Raw genomic sequence first — 25939 nt, 5'->3', positions numbered from 1 at the left:
GCACCAGTCACTGGTGGTGAGCAACTACATTGTGCGCCGCTTCTTTTGAATATCTTTGAACACTGTTACTACATTTTAGTAATATGAGAATATATTGCTGTATTTTCCCTTTCTTTTCTGTCCTATCAATCTGTCTTTGGTAAAACTCAAGAGTTTTACCTTTTCTCCCATCCCACGGCTGGGCAGTGAGTGAAAGGGCCTGATGGTGCTGAGCTGCCTGCTGGGTTAAACTGCAACAGAGGAGAACTCTTTTAAACAAACAAGGAAAGGAAAAAAATAAACGGGAAGTTGGTGGAAGGGTGAGGCCATTTTGTATGCAGCCAAGTAGCTTTGGTCTGGCTCTGAGTGGCTCCATCTGTAATTTTCTAGCCTGTTTCTGAATTTTGTCTTTTATGTCTCTGATTATTAAGGCACCTCACAATGTTAAATTGGAAAGTGATGGCAGTGATTTTGTTAAGTGTGTGCTTCAGGATTTTGTTTTTATCGGGGTGCAGAAGTGTTTCTGCTGTACTTGTCCCCCCAGAATACATTATTCTTTCAATTAGCACATGCAGTAAAGAAACAGCAACACTGGTAAGCTCACAGAGCCACTAAGCCAAGTAGGTTGCATTAGTATCTGCATCTCTTTTTGTGCTGTGTTTGACACCAGATGATTTTCTTGACAAAATAGCAATAGGACACTGAGAGGGAAGCTGATGTTAACTTTACAAGATTAAAAGGGACAAAAGTGGAGTAGCTCTTGCTGATACTAACTGAACGCAAACAGTACTGTCTGTCCACAGTGCCACATTGTTGCCAGAGCTTTGGAGCTCAGAGGAACACATCTCTGACTACAGAGAGTTGGGTATAAGCAACAGAAAAGCCAACCTTGCTGTATTGGGAGTCATTTTTTATACTTCTTTATACTTGCCTTTTGGCACTTTTTGCAGCCTCAAACAAGATGTCTGTGCTTCTGAAAGGAGACGTCGAGTATTTGCACTGCCTTAAAGTGAGCCTAAGCCATGCTTCTGATATAGTTGATGCAGTCTTCGTCCTTAATCAATGCTTATTTGTCTACAGTGTCACACAGGGCTACCAGGACATTAGAGGATAGTAGTAACTTTCTGTAAGGGCCTACTCACTGAAAAAGGAGGAGGAGTGTAAAGTCTTAAATGAATTTAAATCAGTGATTCTGACCCTGTTTCCTGTTGTCTATTACCATTGCTAACTCATGGTAGACGTGGCCAACATTATGTGGAATGTACTTCTCTAAGCAACCTTGCACAGATTCACTTGTGCCAAATCTCAGTACACAGTTACCCAGGATTCATCTTCTGTGATCTCTGTATGGGCTTTGTCTACCAGAGCCCTTTGAGAACTATTCTCTAGTTTGAAATACCAGAAAGAAATTCAAGAGCAAGTTAGTAAGGATATCGTCCTATTAATGATTGCTCTATTTTTATTTTTATTTTTTTTCCTGTGGCAAAATATATTTCCAGGACTTTTTATATGAGATTTCAGGATGAGAATCCTGGTATAATGATTTACTGTGAAGTTCCTATCTTGTCTGTGAAACTGGGGGGGGACCGGGGAAATGTTAAAATTATTCTATTTCCTGGTAACAAAAAGAGCCAGGATTGTTGTGTTGTTTTGGTTTTGTTTACTCTGTGAATTTGTTCTTCCCAAATGGTTCTCCTGGACTAGTCCCATTGAGTACCCATAAGATGCTGCTGCCAAGATGACTTTGTGGTAAATTGCTGGCTTGGGTTCAGGGTGAGGTTGGTAAAAGACTGAACTGTGAGTGTCATATATCTACTGTGGTATAAATTGACTTTCTTGATGATCAAATAAGAAAGAAAAGACCATTTTGTATTATATTTATATAATATGTGTATATTAAGGAAACAGCAAGTATCTATTCTTTTTATCTCAAGTTTTTGAGATTTTTGCATGATCGTCATGAACACTGTATAAACCAGGGGCAAGTTCCATTGAATAATTTGGAAAATTATCATGAGTGGTTTGGTTTTATTTTTCTGCTTTTCTCCACTATTACCAATCAGTAATATTTGAAATCTGCCCAAAATCTGCTTATTTTTCAGCCAGAACATCTGTTCCTTCAGAATAGCATGTTCAGTTGCATTATCATGACCATTAAATCTTTAGTTTATCCCAGCAAAAAATATATAGCAGGATTTTACTTGATTGATCTGTTTTACTGGAATAAAAAAATAAATTGCAGAATTTTTTTTGAATGCTGAAGTATAATTTCATTACTCTGTCACTCCAGCTACATTTTAATACATATAGAAAAAAATATGTATAATGTTAGATACATCAGTGTCTTGGGATTTTGTGGTAATAGTGAAGTGGTAAAGTAATCTTTAAGTGCAATGATTACCAATGACTTCAAGTCTTTTTGCTTGGGATTAAGCTTTACCTAATGATCTGGAAGTAAAATACGAAATCTCACAAATGAATATGTCAAACTTTTAAAAACATTGGTAAGTGCTTTAAAAACAAACTTTTAAAATTATGGAATGCTATTACTTAACACATATGTGCTTCTCGTTTTGTAGTGTTCTCATTGTCTGCTTTTTGTTGTTGCTGTTGTTTGCTTGTTTCCAAACCCAGGCTTCGATTTTAATCTGAGCGAAGAAGATGTGGAATTGTTGAACATCATGAATATCAACAGAAAATAAATGGATAAATGGATTGTGGAAAGCATAGCTTAAAAACGGATTGTTTCAAACTTCAGAAGTGGTGAACTTAAAATTTAATTCATTTTAAACTGAAGGATAAGTTGTTGGATACTCAAAGTATCTAGTCAACACCAATTAACAATCAAAATTGGTAAAAATAACTTGTGTTTACTATCATGTTGACCATCTAATGAAATCATTTTGTATTCTGTTTTTGTTGCTTCTTGCAAATATAAATATGCTTACTTAAAGTGTTTTGTCTGTTTTCTCAGAGCTGTCTGGCATGTTCTTCCAGTGTGGGTTAAGCTATATCAAAATATTATAATTAAGTTGCTTTACCTGCGTGTACATAATTTAAGGTGCTATTTTAACCCCTTGGAGCAAGTTAGTTGTGCTTTGTTCTCTGGCAGATTTTGTGAAGTATTAGTTACTTCAAGATGCAGATGGGAGCAGGCTACAATGTGCAGAACGTGTGTAACTGTTTGGGTGACTAACAGAAATTGGAGTGAGTAGGTACTTTTGTCCCTATGACAATTAGTACTTGCATTTCTACCTGCACTTTATGTGAGTACTGTCACCGGTGCTATATCTCCTAGTTCTGAGAAGTTACATGGCTTTGAGGTGAAACTTACAGAGCTGAAAGTAGCATATAGATATCCTAATTCAGAAGATTGTCTGCACTGCTTTAGAAACAGTTGTGTAATGTTATGTTTGAGGTGATTCTGACCAAGCTTGCTTCACGGTATCAGAGATGGTACAAAGATGGCCTTGCTTTCATACTCTGTACTAAATTTATGCCACATTATCTTCGTTCAGATTAATAATTCAGTTATGATATTTCTGTAGGAGTCATAATGTCAGCGTGCAGGTGTTAGGCCATGTAGTAAGAATAGCATTCTCTTCTCAGCTGCATGATGTAAACATTTACAAATGTATCCAAAATAGAGTATTTTGTTCCAGCTGTGCATCAAAACTCTGGATCTGTTGTAATGCCTTACTTCTTACATTGTTTCTTCAATTTCCTCTAGTCAGGGGAACTTGGGGGATTCTGCTGCCCACTCTTTGTGCTTCCTTAGTGAGCAAAACTATTCCATTCTGAGGATCTCCATTCTTGACCTGGTACACCATAGAGGAATGCCTGTGTTTTGTGGTCTAAGCTATGTCAGGGTGAATAAAAGGACTTTCTGCATGGATAGATTAAGATTTTCGAAAGTGCATAAGGGTGTTGTGTTGGGGAAAAATGCTTTTGAAATCTGTCTTGTGGGGATTTCTTGTCTCTTTTCAGGATGGGTGATGGTCACACACTCATCTGTTGCAATTGTGAGTCGTCCTGTGGTGCCAGCACTGTGAGAGTGCTATCTTCTGCTGGTATCAGAGGCTGCTGACACAGGCTTTGGGAATAGCCATACTGCATTTTTCTGCAAGACAGCATTGTTTCCTTTTCCTCAATTAACAGTTACCAGGATTAATGCTGGAGATTATTTCATTGATAAGTTTTTTTTATTTTCTGGCTCTTTAATTGGTATTTCTTTTTAAATGATCTCTTCATAAAGTACTCTGAAATTCCCAGTGTTGTTCCCCATGCCGGTGGGATGAGTAGGTGCTGACAGCCATCAGCACAGTCTGCAAATTGTGTAATTTGTGAAGGATCATATCAGTACCTTTTCTTGGGACTGATTAGTCTGTCAGATGTGCACGCACAGCTTTGTTGGGTTTCATTGTCATAGAATGATCAGTTTGACTTGCATCAGATTGTTGTGTGATTTGGGTTAAGACACTGAAACTAAATGTATGGAGATTCCTCGGGGTTATCCTATCACCACTGCCCTACGAAACAGCCAGGATTCTGGAGTGCCCACTGCACTGAGTTCCTGTAGTTTCACAAGAACGCTGCTTATCACAGGCAGCCAGTGGGTATGTAAAACAAGACTTTTTGTTCATCAAAGAAACTTAAGTATAATAGAGTATGTATTCATTATGTTGTCCCATCTCCTTTTCTCTGACTGTAGACATTCTCAGTTTTCAAAGGCGTTATATACCCTGGATTTCTTTTATATATTTTGTGGAAGTGCAAGTTTCCTTCACGTTGGATCTGGCAGATGGAAGGTATTGAGACAAGAATTCTGGCTCGGTTGATTGGGATGAAGTATAATCCTGGCACAAATCTCCTCAATGAACATCTATCAGTGTGCTTTTGTTAGAGTTGGTTGGAACAGCTGGAATTTACCTGTTTGTGTGATTCAGTCCATGCAAGGAGGCTAAAATCTGTGCAGCTGAACCTCATGAATCTGCATGAATTGAGGTTTCACACGGCCCTCAGAGCAAAATCAGCTGCTTTGGCTGCTTTTGCCTGGAAAGGAGAAAGTGCTGTTTCAGCATCCTTACTGCTGCGTGTCAGCATGGCTACAGATGTGTGTGATCATCTAATTTTAACAGTGCTTTTTGTAATACAGATGCTCAGCTGTTCGGAGTCAAACTGAAATTGCCGAGCCATTTCACACAACCTCTGACAAATAATTTGTTGGACATCACTTCTTTGGGCTGCAGCCCTCTCAGCTGCTTTACCAATAACTCAAACATGAAAGCTTGTACATCTGGCTGTTGAAACCCTGAGTCACTCTGTCCTTTAATTAAAGTGTGTTCCTTTATTATTTCCCTCTTGCTTAAAATTATGAGAGAAAAATTTCATAGAGGAGAGTGCCTAACAAATGTGCTTTTATTTAATATTTTCTATAGATTAGCTAAGTAAAGGGGAAAGCTTTGCAGTATCTAGGGTATGTCAGGCAGTTGCAGGGGATGCATATGTCAACCTCGAGCATGATTTATCTTGCATGCCTTTTCTGACAGTTGTAATTTAACGGCTGTACTTTTTCCTCCAGGCTCTCAGGAGGCTGAACATCTTTTCAAGTTTCTAGCTTGGTGGTGGAGAGTCGACGTCTGTTTGCCAGTGTAATTTATTGAGTCATTCTGGGAGAGGCGTGGAGCAACTGAAGCATGAGGATTCACATAAATGTGAGAAGAGGGGGACTCTTCCCAGGGCAGCACTGCCCTTGTCTCTGTCAGAGGAGAGATGCTTCCCTGTAATGACTGCTGCTGCTCACTGAGATGTGTGGGGCCGTGGACTAAGAGACTGATACGCTGTGCTCTGATCCATTGTGCTATTATTTTGCATTTCAATTTGGAGTTAAAAAGAACAAAGTAAGAAAGGAGGAGGAAAATTTCTGCACTAAAAGCAATTCAAGGTAACCAAGAATCACGTACACTGAGGTGGGTGCTTTTGGAGGAGTTACAAAACTCATTTCTTTCTCAGTCTTTATGTAATGGCACTGCTACTGTTGTTTAAAAATAAAAAATTGAAACTTATTTCTCTTTACAAAACCCTTTTGAATTCTCTGAACATTCAGAGATGTTTTGTGGTTGTTTTTTTTTTTTATGTTGAAAACCCAATAAATAGTGGTGTTCAAGGTGGCAAGGGGCATAAAATGATCCCTCACCCAGGGGCGAGTGCTGGCATCAGTCGGTGCAGAGCCCCGTTCTGTGTGGCTGTGCCGCTGCAGCCAGGTTCCCCAGGGCCCAGAGGGCGTCGGTGCCACCTCACGCTTGCTGGGCCCTGCGTGTCCCCGTTTTCACAGAATCACACAGAATCACAGAATCACCCGGGTTGGAAGGGACCTCAAGGATCATGTAGTTCCAACCCCCCTGCCTCGCAGGGCCACCAAACACACACATTCAGATCAGGTTGCCCAGGACCCCGTCCAACCTGGCCTTAAACACGTCCAAGGACGGGGCATCCACAACCTCCCTGGGCAACCCGTTCCAGGGCCGAACCACTCTCCTTGTAAAGAAGAAGTTTTAGCCCCGAACTTGGCCAGGTGGGAAGACTGAGAAAGCACCATCAGCGCTTTCCTTAGATGTTGGTCAAGCGTCCGTCAGGCGCCGGGCCGGGGCACGAGGCGCGTCCTCTGGGCCGCCGCTCCATGCTGAGCCACTCCGGCTGCGGAGCGGGGCAGACGGCAGCGTGGGGCAGGACGGGAGCGGGACCGCGACGCTGCCTCCCCGGGCAGCGAGGGCAGACGTCCCGCGGGACGGAACGGGCTGGGACTGAGCGGCGGCTCCGCCGGTCCCGCCTCCTTTGGGCCCGCCTCGTCGGCCCCTCTCTCGCCCGCAGCCGCGGGCTCTATAAAGGCGTGCAGGTCCCGCGGGCGGAGAGCTCGTACGCGGGGAGGGGTTAAAGAAGAAGGGTGGGGAGCCTCCGCCGCAGGAACATTAAAACTGCCGAGCCCCGGCCGGCCGCTGGAGTCGCTGGACGGCACTCACGATGCGGAGGCTGCATGCGGGCGGCGCGGCGCGGCTGAGCGAGGTACGGCCCGGAGCGGCGGAGGGAAGGGGGGCTTCGGGCGGCCGCGCTGCGGGGCTGCGGCGAGCGGCAGCCGGGAGCGGGGCGGCAGCCGAGCGCGGAGCTGTGCCGCCGGACTCGCCCCTCCGGCTTTGCTCCTCATAGGCTGTAATTTGATGGCTCTGAACGCTCTTCTCCTGCCTGATTTCGCACCTTAAATTCCTTTTAAATGTCTACTAGAAAGTGCCCGTACGTAAAAGGAGTGCCCTCTACATCTGCATTCCTTAATCGTATTCGTTTTCAAAGCGTACGATGCTAACTGTTTGCAACACAAAGTTCTTTTTTTCCTTTCCTTTGTGTCAGACCCACAGAACAGGTTGCTGTGCGGGCTATTTACTTGTTTCAACTTCTCCCAGCTCCCTAACGCATGCCCCTACTGCTCGGCCGGGGCACCTCTCCTGTTTACAGCTCTGGATGCTCTCTTGCACATGGCTGAATTACCTTCAGCACAGTAAATTGCTTCCCGGCCCCTCCCGAAACATGTTCAGACTTTCAGAACAGAGGCGAATCGAGCTCTCCTGTCGAGTAATTTCTTTGCAGGCTTCTGTGCGTCTGCAGTTTAAGCAAGTCAAGCCCATTTCCCTTTCTAAATCTCTGTTGTGTGTGTGCTGTTTCCTGCTGAAGAGTAAGCTAGGCTGGACCCTGCTGCTGAACAGCTTTCAGGTCTTTCACGCTGGAAGAAGTCCAGCAGTGCGGTCTCTGCTGACTCCAGCTTTACCTGCGCAGGTAAAGTTGTCTTACTGGCTTTAGCTATTTAGTATGCCTAACTATCTTTTAAGCATATCGTAACAGATGAATAAAACTGCCTTTTCTGTGATTGCACTTGTGATTCTGACAAACAATCAAATCAGCAGATCATCTTGGAACTTTTCTAGTTTGTTACATGCTTTTTTGCCACCCCCTAACACGGGCTTTGCCTCTTGTTCTCAGGACTGCTGCTTGTGAGCGTGTGCAGGAGCGCTGGGAGCTGCGGGGCCACCACGGGTTTGTGCTGCGTGTCTGTTGGCACCATGAGCTCCGGCACCACCGCCCCAGTGAGGGTGGTCAGCAGCCTCGCCAACACCGACGTCAACTATGTCATCAAAGAGCACTATAATTACACGGGAAAGCTAAATGAGAATGCGGACAGTGGAATAAAAGTGACGTCGGTGGTTTTTATCATCATTTGCTGCTTTATAATCTTAGAGAACATTTTTGTCTTGCTCACCATCTGGAAAACCAAGAAATTTCACAGACCGATGTACTATTTCATTGGGAACCTGGCTCTTTCAGACTTGCTGGCTGGCGTGGCTTACACCGCCAACCTCCTGCTCTCCGGACACAAAACTTACAGCCTCACTCCTTCCCAGTGGTTCGTAAGGGAGGGCAGCATGTTTGTCGCCTTGTCAGCTTCTGTGTTCAGCTTGTTGGCCATCGCCATTGAGAGATACATCACCATGCTGAAAATGAAGCTCCACAATGGCAGCAACAGCTTCCGCTCTTTCCTTCTGATCAGTGCCTGCTGGGTTATCTCTGTGATACTTGGAGGACTCCCGATCATGGGCTGGAACTGCATCAGCCTCTTGTCAAACTGCTCCACAGTGCTGCCGCTCTACCACAAGCACTATATTCTCTTTTGCACCACAGTTTTCACAGGCCTGTTGCTATCTATTGTTGTCCTCTATTGCAGGATCTACTCCATGGTGAGGACTAGGAGCCGTAGGCTGACATTTCGAAAAAACATTACCAAAGCTACCAGGAGCTCAGAAAAGTCACTAGCCTTGCTCAAGACAGTGATCATAGTCCTGAGTGCCTTCATTGCTTGCTGGGCTCCCTTGTTCATCCTGCTTTTACTGGATGTGGGCTGTAGAGTGAAGACTTGCCCGATCCTGTATAAAGCAGAGTATTTCTTAGTGCTGGCTGTGCTCAATTCAGCCACGAACCCTATCATCTACACCTTAACTAACAAAGAAATGCGAAGGGCTTTCATCAAGATTCTGTGCTGCTGCAAATGTCCCCCCACAGACTCGGGGACTAAATTCAAGAGGCCAATCATCGGAGGGATGGAGTTCAGCCGGAGTAAGTCCGACAATTCCTCCCACCCACAGAAGGAGGAAGGCGACCGTCCTGAAACCATCATGTCTTCAGGCAACGTTACCTCATCTTCTTAAGGAGAGACCGTGGAGGTGTTTAGAGCCTTCCTCTGAAACTGGGAGCCGAGGCACCTCCTGCTCGCTGCAGCAGTGCTGGGCTGAGGAGCGAGTAGCATTAGTTCTAACGAGGCCAATGGTGCACTTGCGAGGCTGGAGTTCAAGAAATGGGACACGCTGTTCTGGCTTGAAAATCCATTTCCCCGGAGCATGTTTTGTCTTTGCACTGGGGCAGCTCAGGATTGTCAGGCGCATTCATATCCTGAGATCTCCTTAGTAACTCTGAAAGACTGATGCCTTGGGGAAGTGATGCCTGGTGTGTGCAAGAGAATGAGAGTCGGGGAAGAGGCAAAGGGAGAATGAATCTTTTTTTTTTTCTTTTTTTTTGCCCTGTGAGAAGAATGTGAAGTTATTTTTCCTTTACTTGCAGCAAACCACTGACACAAAGCTCTTTCTGTACTGGGTTTAGTGATGGCTCGTATAGTTGGTCAGAAGTGTTTGTTTAACACATAACAAGGAAAGAGATCATGCAGGTATAATTTATACCACGGGCAGCCATAATTTGACATCACCTTCCAGAGCTTTTAGTTAAATAATAAGGTTTTATTTGCAGAGTCCAAAGCTGTTGGAGTTTTATTTAGCAAGATCATAGCTGTGAATTTTTGTTGGTGGTCCATATTACATTTGAAGACCAAGAGCAGGCTCTGTAATTACACTCACTTAAACAGTTCCATGACTGTATCAGATTTCATGGAATCACTCAGAGCAGCATTTGGCCCCATGCGTTGTTTGCCATGTTGTTATATAGCATTAAATAAACTGCATTATTGTGACAAAATGCGAGGTGGAACTGAAAGTCACCTCATAGAGATGACAGAGAGTAAATCTACTAGAATAAAATACTGTTGGCAGCAGCAGGATTTTTACTGAGGTAAAAAGAGCTAAAAACTGAAGACAAAGGTTAGTGTCAGGTGACAAAGGCAAAAAGTAAAGATTGGTTTCATCGCCTGAAAAGAAAGCCTTGAGTTTCAGAAACATAAGATTTCAAGTGAAATGACTATAGATAAATGCACTTCCATAACAAAATGCAACACATTTTGGCACATTTTATTAATGTTCGTAATTGCAGGAAATCTGTTTGTATTCTATCACTTCGTGGCTTCATGGGAGAAGTGCCTGTCATTAAAATGAATGTATTTGTTTTACAGTATCGTTTTGACTTCTCTGGTTTTCTAACCTGTGCTAATGGGGTTGAATGTGTACAATGTAAATAAGTTAATGAGATACAGGAGTGTTCGCACCTAGAGTATTACTATAACAAAAGTGGTATATCTGGGATAGCTGAGAGCAACTGGCTGATTGACAGTTACGGACAACTCCTAGAAGTGGTATTTTGTAAAAAAAAATAAAATAAAAATTATTGCTTTTGTAGTAAAATTTCCAGTGCAATTAAATTGTTTTTTGTTGTTTTTTTTCTGGTTTAAAAAATAGTATTTAATATGTTTCTGACTTCTGTTGTTCAATTTGCACATAGCTTTATTGACTTCTAAACATTAATAAACTGATTTTTGTAAAGATTCTGTTATCACAGTACTGGTACTTTGGTACTGCTGTGGGGATTTGGCACTGGGTGTGGTAATGTTGATGGAAGTTGTTGACAGAACTCATGGAAATGACTCCTTGGTTTCAGTACCATCTGGATTAAGCTATTTTTGTGGATGTCTTTCTGGTTGGTGGAGACCTAAGATGCATGCTGCCACTGGCAAGGTCATGTAAGATACAAAATGAATTCTATACTGTGATCTTTGATGGGTGTGCACTGTATCAATGAAATGCCATTAGAAGAATCCTTACAGTAGCATGCCTACAAATGTGTTTTTTTTTTTCCCAACTGCTAGTGGAATGCAAGTAGAAAAAAAAAAAAATAGGTGCCTGCCAATGTTGCCATGACCATCTGGAGCAGAATAAGTGAAATTATTAGCTTAAATCACTTATACAATTCATAACCTTAATTCTTAGCTTATTGCAATATCAGGAAATACATAAGAAGCAGACCAATTGGAGCTCCACCTGGTGCAGCAGTACACACTGCGACCGTCTGCTTGAATACATGATGCATGACTTCTTCCCAAGGCCTGACTTCCATTTCCTCTCTTGCTGCCATTCCCGCTCAGTCTTGCTTTTAAGTTTCACGGCACTTGTACAGGATGCAGTTGGAGTGCTAAGATAAAGCTCACCTTCTCATAGTGTATGTCATCACTGTGCAAGCTTTACTGTGGGAAACTGCAGCCTGCTCAGTAAGGAAGGCTTTGGGTCGCAACCTCACTTCCTGAAGGAAATTCCAAAAATGCCCTGAAGACAAAAGAGTGGAAACAGGCTGGAGTTTCTCTCCATCTGTCTGCTTGTACGGAAGGAATGATTTCATGTGTGCTCACTTCCTAGGCTTTTCATTAGTGACCTGAACAGAGCTGGAAAAAAATGTCAAATCTGTATTAGTGCACCAGATAAAGTCTTTCTTGTGCCAGGCCCGTGCTTGGGCAGTGACAGCTTACGCAGGGTGCTGACAGTTACAGGGAAAAGCACTGCCTGATCTCAGGGATAAAGCCGCATCTACACAGAGCACCAGAAGTATAAAAATCAAAGAAGTCCAAGTAAAGCCCTCAACATGCTACCAGTAAGTAAAGGCACTGTGTGGGGATGTGGCTTCTGGTTTTTATTTGAACTCTCGTCTGGCTTGGTAAGAAGGTTTTTCTCCAACTGGGGCTCTTCTGCCTTAAGGGCATCCAGGTTACTTTTCCCCCTCCGGGTTGACACCCTGTGGCGAGGGATGAGCAATGCTGCAGCACCGCTGTGTCACAGGCCATTGTGACTCCCACCACCATCCTCTGTGCGCTGGTAGCTGATAGCCCACAGGTGAGTCACTTCCATTCTCTTTTCCTTTGTTTTTGTGTCCTCTTATCTGTCGTTTCTAATAACACTGCAGGCCTTTGGGGGGAAATGACAGACATCCCACGAAAGCGGCTGCGTGATGGTAGCCCTGTTTTGCTAGGGAGCTCAGAGTCTTACGTAATTCATGCAACAAAAGAAACACAAACGGCAGTGCGTGGCACTGAGCCATGGGAAGTGTTTCCTACACTCCTGATCAAGATGACTGAAATCCATTTCCTTCATAGTCAGGCCACGTCTATGCATGTAGAAAAAAACTCACGCAGAGAACAGTAACTGTAATTAAATCACAATAAGAGTTAGGGGAAAGAAAGGCCATTTGTAGCTCTTGACGCTTCTTATAGGAGAAGGCTCCCTAGCTACAGACACCTATCACGACAAATCAGCAGGCTAGGCCAGTTGTGCTGTGATCAGTTCTGAAATGTTCAATGCAGAAAGCACTGTTCCGGGCCCCAGAGTGCCTTGAGCAGGCACTGAAAGGGCAGTCAGCTTTGTCCTTTTGTTGGCCAAGTGACAAACTGGCAGAGGAAACTCTCTGAGAGCTGAAAATGTACATTATCCCAAGTGTCTCAGTGAAATAAAGTAGCCTGTGTTCTCAGGAGAAACCTGGCCCTTTGAGTAATTTTCTTGTTCCTAGCCCTTCTTCCAGTGTAAGGAAAAGAACAGGGATGGAAAATGGTCGTTCTCTGCTACTTCTCATCTATGTATGCCTGTGTAGGACCTCCGTGTAGCTCTGCACTACAGAGCTGGCAGACAGGACCAAAACTATGGGAAGTAAAAATGTAAGAAATACTCAAGCTAAGAGCAAGACAGGGATTGCCTAACTCTAAAATTCCCTGATTCCTAATTTGGCTTGGAAGATCTTAATGCCGATGCATTTTGTTTTTGAAGGGTCAGATTGACAAAGCATCCAAAAACGTAGAACAAAGCTATGTAACCTACTCAGCTCTGAAGTGCTGGAAATTCCCACAAGAACAGGCTTGTTTATGGGGTTATGAATTTCCCCAGGAAAATATTTACTGTATTTAAATAGTTTTATTTCTTGGAAAATTAAATCCAACTCCAACTGAACCTTCAAGGATTTCAGAAACAAAGCCCATCTAAATTCAGTTCCTGTAATGTGCTTTCACAGCCTGTTCTAATCCCATATTTTCATTCACAGATGGAAAGAATTTCATTCTTGATGGTGTAACTTATTCTAATAGAACATTATTTCTTCTACGCAATTTGCAAGAATTGCATAGGGTCAAGATATTTCCCTTTAATTACTACTCTGAGTAATAATTGCTACTAGGGATTTTCTAAAATTCTGTTTCTATAATAATTACTAGTTATTAAATTCACCTTGCAAAGATGAGGTTGGTGTAAGAAACTGTGGTACAGCTAACTTGTTCTGGTACAAGCTTCATTTTGAAAAAAGAAGTGTCTAGAAAGAACTAAAACTCAAACATCTACAATTAGTCAAGATATTAACAGAAAATATATTTTGAGGGAAAACTGGGCACGTGATCAGTGTAGTCTTAGAGCATCCACTGAGGAGAATTTCCATGTCAAGGCTCCTCTCCTAAGCAGGAATAGGGTGGCACATTCCTGTGTCTGCTACTCACCCACAAATTCTGAGAGATGTGTCAAAAGCAGCATTTTCCAAACAGAGCTCACCAAGCAAAGCTCTGCATGGCCAGATTTCACTCCACCAAAAAATCTTGTCCCTGAGTTAAACAGGAACTTTTATGCTCAGAAGTGCCCCTGATACCTTCACAGTACAAAAAGGCAGGAAATCACATCAACCACACCCAGGAATTCTGTGGGCTTGGAAAAGTCCTAATAAAGCAAAGGAGACAAAGCTCTGTCAGCCCTCTGTGGACCTCTTGCCAAGCCTGGTTAGCACTCACATAATGGAAACCTGCACAAAGGCCAATTTTTTTTTTTGAGCTTAAGTGAATGATCACTTTGAGAAGATCCATCTTTAAATGGGTAGTACAACAAGGATACATTTAAATGGCTCATCAGAGAAACACAGTTAATGCCAGATTAAATATTTATGTGTGTATGTAGCTTTTGCAGTGCTTATTCGTAATCACTCTTCTCTGCTGAAAGCGGGCTCACAATTCAGAAAGCACGACTTTCTATAAGTAATGAACATTTGGAAACTGTGGGCTGGGGGGAATACAGAGCTAAAATTATCTGCTAGGCTCTGTGATATCATCAATGAAAACAGTCTCTACCTGGGAAAAATCTTAGGTTTGAGTCAGTGCTGACAGCAGAATCCTTCTGGTGCCAGTCTGGGCTGTCCGCTAACTGTTTTGCTCCCTTAAGTGCATGCGCTTTGTGTTAACCGAGACTTCTTGATTTAGCAGGACACTGCCATAGATTGCTGGAACACTCTCCCACAGAAATTCACATCCTTGTCAAGCACCTATGGTTATGTAATGTGAAGGTGAGGTTCATTAGTGATATGCGCAATGGAAACAGAATGCATGTGGTTAAAGAAAATGTGCGATGATGATTTTCACTGAATGACCTGGCAGACAATTTCAATGTGGGTCACTTATTGCCCACTGCAGTATCTCCTTTGTTGTATGGCTTTGTTTTATGGCTGCTGTTGTATCACTGTCAGTATGAGGAGGGAAAATCAACCAGAGATATTTTTAGTAATACCTACAACTTTATCTTTGTAGTTAGAAGAATGAACAATATCTAGACTGAAAAACCCTTTCTGAAGGGACTATTGTAGAAAAACAGCTTGCTAAAAACCTGTATTATTATCTCTCTAGCTTTCAAAGAAGACACAACTATGGTCTAACGATTTCTTCTAATCTATTGGCCATTCAGATTTCTGTTGCAAGAAAATAAGCTGTTTACCAAACAGCAGTCTCCTTTAGCTGTTCTTATTTTCATTGCAACTCCCACTTTTACTGCTGGTTTAAGCACAAGATAAGAAATTGCTTGTAGCTGGTGTGTAGTTTCTCTCTTCCCCATAGGACTATATGATCAATGCATGTTTTGAACAAATCCTTCATGTTGGTACAGAGATAGTATTTCAAAGCTCCCCACAGAACATTAAAAAAGTATTAACTCTTTTTTCCCTCTCTATTTTAGAAATTCAATATATTCAGTATGTTACTCTTTTACCACATGTTACTGTATTTAACTGTTTTTTTTTCCTCATCTTTTTATGTATCATATTGCAAATGTTGCTTGAGGTAATTCCTTACTTTCACCTCAGAGGTTTGACAAATTCTCACGGGAAAATGGCTGTATTTTATTTTTCTGATAAGCACTGTAGGCAGGAGGGATAGGAACTTGTCCATACGATTGAGGCAGTGAAGGAATGCTGAAATCTTTTAACTTGCCGTCGTTCATCAGTGGAAGTGGCTGGGGTCAGAGCTCTTTAGAGATACAGTGTGAAGTTCTGCTTTTCACTAAACCTGCTGAAAAGTGCACAGGCATTACAGAGGGTTCAAAGAACAACAAAAGAAGGCGATTTAATAGGATGAACTACAATAAAAGGCTCAGCCAGCAAAGCCTTTTCCCACCAGAGAGAAGAGAGCCGGGAAACACAATGCTCAGCCTTCCAGCTCCGCTGTGGAAGTGTGCTGGACGTTACAGAAAGCAGGCGAGCTATTTAAAGCTCAAGACAAAGAGCAGACTGCCTGTAGAAACCAGATCCAGTTAAAACACGTATTTCAAATCAGAACTTTGATGCTTGGAGGCTCCGAGTATCTCAGCCTGCTGCAGAGTTTTGCCTGTTCAGGCAGCGCTGCTCCGTGCATGGCCGTGGGGCCTTCCCTTGGCTGCCGGCCCCAGCGCGCCCACGCGGGACCGGCCTTGGCGGTGGGGGTGGCAGCCTCTCCTTCCCCCGAGGCGCTCCTGGAGGCCGGTGCTGCCTTGATGCCGTTCCCGCTCTCTCCGAGGCTCCCCTGCCTGCCACTGGCGTGGCACCGTGCTGCCCTCCTGGGGACCTTGGGCGGTGCGGAGGTGGGAGGCGTGGGGCCAGGGCAGCGGGTGGGAAGAAAAGTGATTCAAACCTGCTGTAAGTAAAAAACAAAACAAAACAAAACAAAACAAAAAAAACCAACAAACAAACCTTCCCCGATGCCTTTATTTACAGAAAGCGCATGCTGTAAGGGGGAGCTGAAGTTTAAAGCCCTGAAATAAAAAGCAGTGAGGGAACTGTGGTTTCAGCGCCTGAAAGCGAGCGCTCAGCTGCCCTCTATAGCCCCGGTGCAGTGCTGCTGGAGCCGCAGAGGCTGTAGAGTTCATGGGTGTTAAGTGTAAAACTTGAAGGTGAGAAGCACAGAACTGCTAAGTAGTCTAAGCTCTTACAGAGGCAGTGGTTTGCTAGGAAGTACTTAAATGCTTTTACAGACTGCAGCTGTCTCAGCCGCAGCACAGCCGCTGAGGCGCACTGCGGGAGCGCGGGTGCGGAGGCTGTGCTCACTTCTCTGCCCAGTATTCTCAGCAAAAACACACACCCCAGTGTGAACCTGGGGCAATGTGAGAACAACTAGAGGTATTTTTGGCATAAGTGTCTTTGTAGAAACACACAGAACCATAGCATACACTGAGATGGAAAGGACCCACGAGGATCACCGAATCCAGCTCCTGGCTCCACACAGGAGCACCCAAAACATCCAAACGCAACTTGAGCTCTGGCAGCTTGGGGCCGTGCTGGCTGCCCTGAGCAGCCTGTTCCATGCCCACCGCCCTCCGGTGCAGGACCTTTCCCTAACCCCCACCTGACCCTCCCCTGACAGCTCCACGTCAGCTCCAGGCCGCTCCCTCGGGCCCTATTGCTGTCACTCTGCTACCTCTCTGCTCCCTGCGCAGAGCTGCAGTCACAGTGAGGTCTCCCCTCAGCCTCCGCTCCGGGCTGAACAAACTCGGGGACCTCAGCCACTTTGCATACACTTTCCCCTCCAGACCTTTCATCAGAATTACAGCGCTAGGGCTGTTTATTGAAGGATTTTTGTGAAAATCTGGTTTTATTTTTCACTTAGCCGAGGCAGTTCTGACCTTGCTGCTGGCTGCCAGAGGAAGCTTCCACACTGCACACCTCAGCTGGTGAGCACCAGGGATTGAGGAGGGAGCAGAAGGTCTTATGGTGGATCTGCAGGACGGCCGCACAGCCTGCTGTCTCCCCCAGGTAGCAGGAGGAGAGCAGGTAGGACATCTTGGCTGTGATGCCTGAAAGGAAAGCGGACTTAGGGCCCAGCTCTGTGTTTCTCTCCAGGCAATACAGGGATGCAGTGTTTATGATGGTATGGTTGTTCCGTGTTTGTGTGCTCACATTGGTACAGGTTGGATTGTTTAGCAATAGGGATTAATACGCTAGTTTAAGAACCAATATGTTAGTTTAGCAAAGGAATCAATGAGTGATAGTTCTAATTGTTCCCATTTCAATTTTAGTGGGTGAATAATCTTATTTTCTTCAATAATTCTGTACTGGGGACATAATAGAAAACTTTTACCTTTTGCCTTGATGATGTTGCCTCATGAGAAGCGCAGGAGTCATAATAGAATGCTTTTATCTTTTGCACCTAGTAGATGCAAGGACATCTTCCCAGATTCCACATATATTGTTTTGAAAGTTGCTTGCTATGGCCTAATAAGCAAGGGAAATTTTGCAAATTGGAGATAAATAGATGAATGTGAGTTAAAGGTTTCTGTGATGAATCTCATGGTGAAAAATGGCGAAGAAGCAGGTGAACAATCGACCTCTCTTGATACCTCTGAGCATGCCCAAAGGGACATTAGCATGTGTTTATGAGTCCTCGAAAAAGAATGAATGTGTTTGCCAGCGTACTGCATATGTATGTCTTAAACGTTCAAATGTAGAACCTGAACTCTGAGAAGATGCACTTGCTTGTCAAATTGCCTGGTACCTTTCATGAAGAATAAAGGAATGACGCTTTCTAATACTGTATTGGAGTTTAGAGTTTCCTCCCCAGATTTTGGATGACAACGTAAGCATGTGTTGCTGCAAGATGGTTTCCCTGTTGAAGTATGGTGAGAATACAATGCTATGGGACATCACAGTTCAAACTAACAAAGTCTTGGTAACTGGAATTAAGCTACAAAATATATGGAGCAGAAGTGTGAAAATGGTGGCACAGTTTGTGGACATAATGCTTATTTCAATCTTTACTGCAGTCCTCAGAGCCTGAGTTATTGTCTGCAGTTCACCTGTGGGCAGCCGTTTGGGAACATGCCATTAAAGAATCAAGGCACTGAACAGCTCAGTATCACCCCAGCTTGACACCCTGGTAATTATGATGTGAATCAAGGCTTCTTCAGGGGACCTAGCTTTCTCACGTGGGTTGTCAATCAGCCTTCACTCTCATCTCTTGTTCTTTTTGTGCATGTATGTAGACACTGTCACAGAATCCCAGAATTGACGGTGTTGAAAGAGACCTCAGGAGATCATCAGATCCAATTCCCAAATGTTTTGATTATTTTATTAAGAAAAACAAGTTTTTATTTTTTCTTCCTATGGAAGTTCATTTCACTCAAATTTTTATCTCTAGGGAATGGAAGGGATTGTAAGCAGAAAAATGTGCTTGGGTATACTAAAGAAAGAGCAAGTATTCCTAGAGATGACTTTTTTCATCCCATCTGACTGTGACCATGCACTGAATGAGATTAGCATGGCTCTGAACCACACTCGTTTTCAGAGTGAAGTGAAACAAATAACAAAGCATTTTTAGCTGTGTTTGAAGACATGTTCGTGTATGTCACTTGTAGCCTTCACCCTGTGTGGCCTCTACTCTTTCTGCTATGAGAAATCAACCTAATAAAAATTCTCTTTCTCTTCTGAAAGAATGTCATTGCTATTCTGCAGTGGGTAAGAAAAGAAATGATATTAATCATAAAATAATGGCAGCTAACCACTAGTGTGAATTCTCTCCCCATCCATTTATCAGCTGCAATGCCCTTAGTTTTGTTTTGTTGTAGTCATAATCTGGTCCTAATTTAATGAGATTGAAAGTGGAGGAGTTCCCACAGATCAGAAGTAGGATTTCCATTGCTACATTTGCATGCATGAGATCTGCTGATCACAGCCAGAAAAGTGAAAAAGCTTGTTACCTGTGAGCATTGCCTGTGAGCATTACCTGTATAGATCAAGCAGCTCCATGTCTGGACAGGTTCTGGAAATGGTACAATGATGGCTTTAACATGTTGAGAGTTTTGATAATCTAATGAGTGAATTCTACAATGTTTTATGTCTGATACATAATTTGCATCGAATTTAAAAGCTTGCAAAACCTTCACATTCAGGTAATACTGTAATCCCTGTACTTTGCACTGTGGCATCAGAAAGAATGTCAAAATACTAACTCCTTACATGAAGGCAGAAAGAAACATGCCTAATGCTTCTGCTCATTTCTATTCCAAATTAGTTGGCTGCTAAACTCGCCTTGTTTGAGCCACTGTGAAGCCACTTTGGCATGCTAGCCTGGAAATACTTTAATTTTACAGCCCTTAAAATTTAGAAAGAGTTTTCTGTTAGATTTGGAACTTGAGGTAAAGGTGAAGGTAGTAGTTTAAGATGAGCCCTACAATTTGAATAGAATTTTGGTCCAACAGAAATGGACTGAAACATAATTCATAAGGGGTTCATAGGCAGTTTTCCCACACTGCCAGAATGACACTCAGGGAAACTCATGCAGGTTGTGTGTTACTGCTGCGTGCATTATAAAAAACATCTGGCCTGTCTGACTAGTTGTGGCTGAGGTATAGCAGTTTCTGTCACCTGTGATACATGAGAAGAGAATGTAAACACTGTCATTTGCCTTTGAGTCCTCATTCTGAGTGGCAATGCCTGCATTTGCATTTGAGTTAAGTGAGCGTGACCTGGAGAGTAGCTTGGGAAAAAGACTTGGACTCGCATCTTCCTTGATCCTGAAAACTGCCACAATACCTTGTGAATTTTTTGGAGTTCACAAGGGTGAAGTAGGTAAGAATAAATGAGATGAAAAGCAGAAGGGGACCAGAAGAACAGGCTGCCTTTCTTGTTTCCATTTGTAGTTCCACATGTTTCTGGAGGTTTGTTTGCTTTTAATTTATCTTTCACGTGGAAGGCATTTCAAGTCTAGACACAGCTCTTCTGTCTGTGCTTTGACCTGGTCCTCTGAGTCTGAAGGCTATGTAGCCACTTAACTGCAAGGCAGCCTAAGCTGGTGTACCATATTTTGTGCGGTTTATGAATTTTGGCAGTGCTAACATGGATATCTGGAGTCCAGACCTGATCTGTCTTGTGTCCTGCCAGCCCCCATCACTCTCATTTATCTGCCCCCAGGCATGCAGATGTACCCAGAGCTGTTTTGGTTGCAGAGACATTATTACAGTTCCTGTTTGAACTGAATGTTTTGATATGTAAAGTGCTGTGGAAGCTGAAATTGCACTGTTTGTCTTCTCTGGAACAGGGTTCCAGCAGAAGACTTGTCCTCTTGCTTTCCTTTAGTTTTCTTTCTTCTTTTTCTTCTGTGTTTTTGTTTTGTTTTCTTTTTAAGCAGGTCAGGGATCATTCCCCCTTTACTGCTTGTTCAGTGTGCTGTCACAAGGTCCTGCTGGCTGGTCTCTAAGAGACACATTGGCTTAGCCTTCCTTATTATATAACAATTCATTAGCAATGGGCTATGAATGGAGAGGATCTTAAAGCAGAAAAGATCATTTAATGCAGATCTTGCGCTTGGATCAAATCTGTACCAGGCACAAGTTGGTGGAAATTCTCTTAAAGTTGTTAAAATTCAGCCCACATATACCAGACCTGCACCTGACCCTCAGCAGTCACTGCCTAGTATTGGTGCTAGCTATGGGTCCGTCCCTGGACCCTTGCTGTCAGTGGGAGATTTACCATCAGTTTGCATGGGAGTGGTGTTGAAACCGTAGTGAAAAATGAATGATTGTTGCATTTAATTTTTCCTATGCTGCTCCTTGCATGAAAGGGAAATCCTGCTGAGCTGATTACGCCTCTGAGTTTCACATTGACAGTATAAGATCTTTAAAAACTAAACCTCAGCCCCACCCTGTCATGCACGGTTGAGTGTTTATTTAAGCAAGAAAGTCTACATCAGCAGAAAATAAAAGTATTCGTTTCACTCATTCTTGAGCATCCAGAATAGTGCAGAATGAGTAAATGGCAGCTGTTTGAGAGTTTATATCTCTCCATGAAATGGAATTCTTGTTGTTGTCACTAAAGTATTTTGTAAAATAACATTTGCACCAATGTACGGTACGGAACATGCAAATAATGTGTTTCTTTTCTCTGAAAGTATTAGTTCCTGGCAATTATGTCTTCAGCTAGCCTAGTCTCTGCTACCTCTAGCACAAAATCATGACCAGAAGAATGGGGAAATTATGGATGGAGGAGCAGGGGAGCTGCTGGGGAGCAGAACATTATGGAAGATCAAATCAGAGAGCTGCTTGGTCAGAACAGACTCTGAGATAAACTTCCTGTGTTAACCTTGCAACTTAGTGCACTCCTCTGCAGAATCTTGGGATTTTTTTTAAATAGTAAAAAATACTGCATTTTACATATTAAACCATGGTTTCTAATAAGATCTGAGTAATCAGTGCTGTGATGTGTTATTCCCTCTGTGTCAGAAAATATAAAGGTGCTCACAACTGACAGGGAATTAAATGCTTAACAGCAGTTTAGGAGGTAGAGAAATTGGAGATTTTCTTGGGTTGAGGGCATCGGCACCCTCTTTCTCTGCCGGATAGAATTTTTGCCTCTCAAATCTTTATACATGACTTACATGATGGGAATATGCACTTCTACTTAATAGCCTGAAACCAGGATAAATATAAGTGTACTAGCTCATTTAAAGGAACCAATACGGGTAGTATTTTAATGAGTGAATAGTGGTGTGGTGGAGATGTCATCCTTTATACCCATCTAGGTAGACTCCACTGGGCCTCATTTTTCAAAAGGTGCCTTTCCATGCTTTTCTGCAGTTGTTCATGGACATGGCTGTGCAAAGGCATCTGAAGTTGCTGGTTGCCCATATTGGTGGCTGTCTGCATTGAGGCAATTCTCTGAGAAACATGTTTTCCAGCATGATCCATTTTCATTTTGTTTTATCTCAAAGAATGTGCTAAAATGGAGAAGATGAACCACTTTTGGATCTGCTGAACTTTTGATCTTTCTTAAACAACGGTGATTTCTAGAACTTCTCAATTATTTTTTTCTTTCAGTTTTTTGAAACCTAATTTTTTAATTTTTATTCTGACAGACAGAGGTGGGACAGGGTCAGAGTCCACAAAAATGAGTGTTCTGGTGGGGTTGTAGTGTGACTGAAAATAGGGAAAGCATTGCTAAGCGTTCCCTAAGGGACCAGTCGTCATGGTTTACAAACTCACATTTTATGAACCTCTCAGTATCATAATATCTAAGTGCTGCATAAAATCATGCAATAAAAAAGATGACAGAAAAGTCATCTAAGATATTGCTGTGCTTTTGATCATAACAAGTATACAAGGTCATGCTCAAAGGATGTTTGATTTGGTTGTGAGGACCTCTGTGGGCAAGAACCTGCAAGATCTCCACCTCCCATCCTAGCACTTTGCTCCCCTTACTTCTGAAGTACCTAAAATTAATTCTCTTTTGCAATAGAAGTCCATGTCATCTGCCTACAGAGCTTACTCTTCCATTTCTGCTTGTGGAGGATTTCTCTGAATTAAAAATCTGCCAGGATGGCCCCTTTGTTCTCATGCTCTTTAGACTGATCCTAGGTAATGCAATGTAATGATTCCTCAAATGTGTTTTTTTCTAGACGTCTGATTGTTTTTTTCTGTCTAGGGTGTCTCTAATTGGATGTGAGCCTGCATATAAACGTTATTAGCAGTAATATCTCACAGCTTTAATAGCGTTGTGCACAGCAAGCAGTGATGTCTTTGTGAAGAAGTGTTTTAATAGTTGGACAACAATTATTAGATATCAACTTGTTAGCAAATAGGATTGTTGTAAGTGTACAGGATTGTTCCAAATGTTACAGACTCTTTCCTTAACTTATCAAGCACTGTTATAAATGTCAGTTCAGGTGAATAAAAGGTCCTGCCATCATAATGGAGACAGTTTTCTGATAAAAGCAGAACAAATGCTCCCAGCTCTTTTTGGAATTGTGTACAGGTGCTTTCTTTAGTGGTTGCTTGATTCTTCTCAGAGCACGCTAGATGAAACTTAGGAAATTCCGTGTGAGTATGAGTGAGTTGTCTATGTTATCAATTCTTTTCTTGCAGTCTCTCACCTGTAAAAATTTCAGAGAATTTGTTCAGTCAGCTCAGCTCATGGCAGCATAGCAAACAGGAACTTTTTTTGTTCTACGCCACAAAGCCTAATTTAAGATCGCATTCCTCTGGGACTGCTGTGGGAAATGAAATGCATTCTCCTGCTGATGTGTGCTCTGTGTTTTCCCACTGCAGTGCTGTCGGCTCCCCTCTTCTTCAACAGGCCTTCCTGACACACTGCGTCCTTGCAGCGAGCCAGAGAGCTCCTTCAGCATCCAGCAGCACTGGGGCCCTGGAAAAGCTCATTGCTTTAGAATCTTCCCTTTTCCCCGCTTTGACCACCTCTCTGTGCTTTCCCAATATTGCTTCTGGTCTGTTCTGCTTCTCATTTTCCACTGAGAAGTGCTTGCCATCTAGCGGCTGCCGGCCCGCACAGAAAGCAGCCCTGAGGTGGGTTCTTCCACTCGCAGACTGGTGTTTCCTAAAGTAACCGTGAGATATGGAAGGTTTAGGCTGTTCCTTCTCCTAATTTATATTCATAACTATTAAAGCTGTGGACAAGGACTTAAGCAGCACAGTGTTGTGGTCCCATGTGATATTTTGGTAAAGAAAACATAAAATAATTAAATGTATGCACTGAAGGGATTTAATATTGCTGTCAAGTCATAAAATATGTTTTCTGAGGTGGCTTTCAAGCTTGTTCTTGGAGTTATAGTATTCATGTTTCTGTTAATGACCTGAAAGAAAACCTGCAGTCATTGCTAATAGAATTTTAGTTATGATCAGACTGGGAGAACAGATCCGCACTGAGAAGTTAGACCGTGAGTGCTGAACACAGGGCTTGTTGGCGAACCCAAGCAAGAGCTGCAGATTGCAAAGGCAGAATGGTTTGTTGTGCATGTGGGCTGAAAGCATCAAGATCACACAGTCTGTGGCACCCAACTGTCATGCAGACTGACAAACAGAACTGTAGGGAAAGGAAGTGGGACACCAAGGACATATCTGCGTGTGCAGGTAGAGGTATATATGTGCTCATCTCTGTGTGTTCTGAGTGGTCTGGAAAGCAGCCCTGACAATTTCCATAGCTAATAAGTTAGCTACTCGTTTCTGTGAGCATCATGCTAAGGTGCAATAGCAACATGTGATGCCTGCCATAATTCCTTGCAATGTGTGTAGGTAGGTGTGTGCATTAGGTGAGAATTGTTCTTATTATTTTATATTCTGAAGTACCCATAGAATAGAGTCTGCAAGTAAGGAGAGGATAGTGTAACGTGATGTAAGTGGTTTGCTGTAATCTTCTGCCTTGTTAAGGTGACTTTAAAAGGAACAGTTCTCTACTTCAGTGCACATAATTGTTGCCTTGTTCCTATAGGAAAGCAATTAAACAAAAATGTTATTTTCTATTTTGATTGAGGTAGTAATAATTATAAAATTTTCTCCCAGTTGTTTAAAGTTCACCTGCATGTACTTTTGGTTCTCCTCAGTTAGTTTTGCAGAAGTTCAGGCTCTTTTGGTAAATTCTTAACAAGCTTGGAGATTTACATGGGTTTGTCATTGTTTTAAATTAAAGACAAGATCTATTTATTTATTCATTTATTGATTGTCTAACATATATCCCTTATAGCACTGGCTATGGACAGCACAGATTCATTACAAAGATCGTACGTAAATGTAGTGACTCAAGACAAATCCATTTGTTTGGCCAGCTAATAGCTTTCCGTCTGATCTTAGAGTCTTCTTGTTTTTCTGTGATGTTTCCCACTGCAATTGATGGACATTTTTTTTAAAAGCTGAAAGTGCCAGAAGAAGAGAGATACGCTATCAGAAGAAGTGACCGTATGTTTGTTGAAACACAATTTTAGAGTATTTAAGTTTTTTGCTGCAAAACCTGGCTAAGAATGCAAAGTGGAATATTAGTAGAATTCATGAAGCCTACAGGGAAGCCGAGTGTGGAGAAATACCATAGGGGATTTATAAGTGTGATTGGGCTTTCTAGTTCCTAAATTGCCTTCTGAAAAGACAGCCGGAGGAGTGTTGTTACAGTCAAGATTTCAGTCCTTATAACTGGGTGTTTTAACTGTCCATGTGCTTGGTGAAAATACATTGCTTAACAGAAATTACGAATTGTTTTGAGGGGCTAAGACTGAAGTAACGTTGAGCAGCTAGACAGCAATGTTCCACCCGTGTTCTGACTCTCCTCTGGAGAGAACGCTGTTGCCAGGTTTCTCCTTCTAAAGGCAATAAAAAATTGGAGACAGTAGTTTTTATGATTGAACACTGTGGATGAGACTGCAAACCTAGTTCTAGGTTAGCCAGAATTTGTCACTGAATCTTGGGGAATCTCAGGGTGCCATTGGAAACAAGAATTGTCCCAGATTGCTGGAATTTTTATTAAACTCTGTACATGCACCTAGATTCAGTAAATTGTTGTATCTGTCTCAACTTCATTCCTCTGCTAGTGGTATTTCTCAGTCTTGCGACGGGCTGCTGTCTTACGTGAAAGTACGAAATGTTGCCTTTGGGAACTGTGAGAAATAGTGGTCATTTTGAAAGGC

The 25939-nt window shown here is 42.6% G+C and overlaps 2 protein-coding genes across 2 annotated transcripts in view; both read left to right on the top strand.

Moving 5' to 3' along the window:
• The window catches only part of LOC122160793 (uncharacterized oxidoreductase ZK1290.5-like), a 43447-nt gene extending 40515 nt beyond the window's left edge, over positions 1-2932 (top strand). The window contains exon 8 of the mRNA XM_042819680.1: positions 2614-2932. The gene's annotated coding sequence lies outside the window, so the exon portion shown is untranslated. The remainder of the gene's footprint in view (positions 1-2613) is intronic.
• Positions 2933-6987: 4055 nt separating this feature from the next.
• On the top strand, positions 6988-10728 carry S1PR1 (sphingosine-1-phosphate receptor 1). The gene is made up of 2 exons (XM_042819638.1): positions 6988-7041; positions 8008-10728. The coding sequence occupies exon 2, from the start codon at positions 8088-8090 to the stop codon at positions 9225-9227; it is 1140 nt and encodes a 379-aa protein (XP_042675572.1). The 5' UTR covers positions 6988-7041; positions 8008-8087; the 3' UTR covers positions 9228-10728.
• The last annotated feature ends 15211 nt before the right edge of the window (positions 10729-25939 follow it).

The sequence above is a fragment of the Centrocercus urophasianus genome, unplaced genomic scaffold (assembly GCF_019232065.1).
Source record: "Centrocercus urophasianus isolate 14NV4802_14NV808 unplaced genomic scaffold, USGS_Curo_1.0 seq_18, whole genome shotgun sequence".
NCBI lineage: Eukaryota > Metazoa > Chordata > Aves > Galliformes > Phasianidae > Centrocercus > Centrocercus urophasianus.
Note: the sequence above shows the minus strand (reverse complement) of the source record. Positions and strands in the feature narration are given on the sequence as shown.

Coding starts and splice junctions, on each gene's coding strand:
- S1PR1 (XM_042819638.1), top strand. CDS start 8,088: ATGAGCTCCGGCACCACCGCCCCAGTGAGGGTGGTCAGCAGCCTCGCC.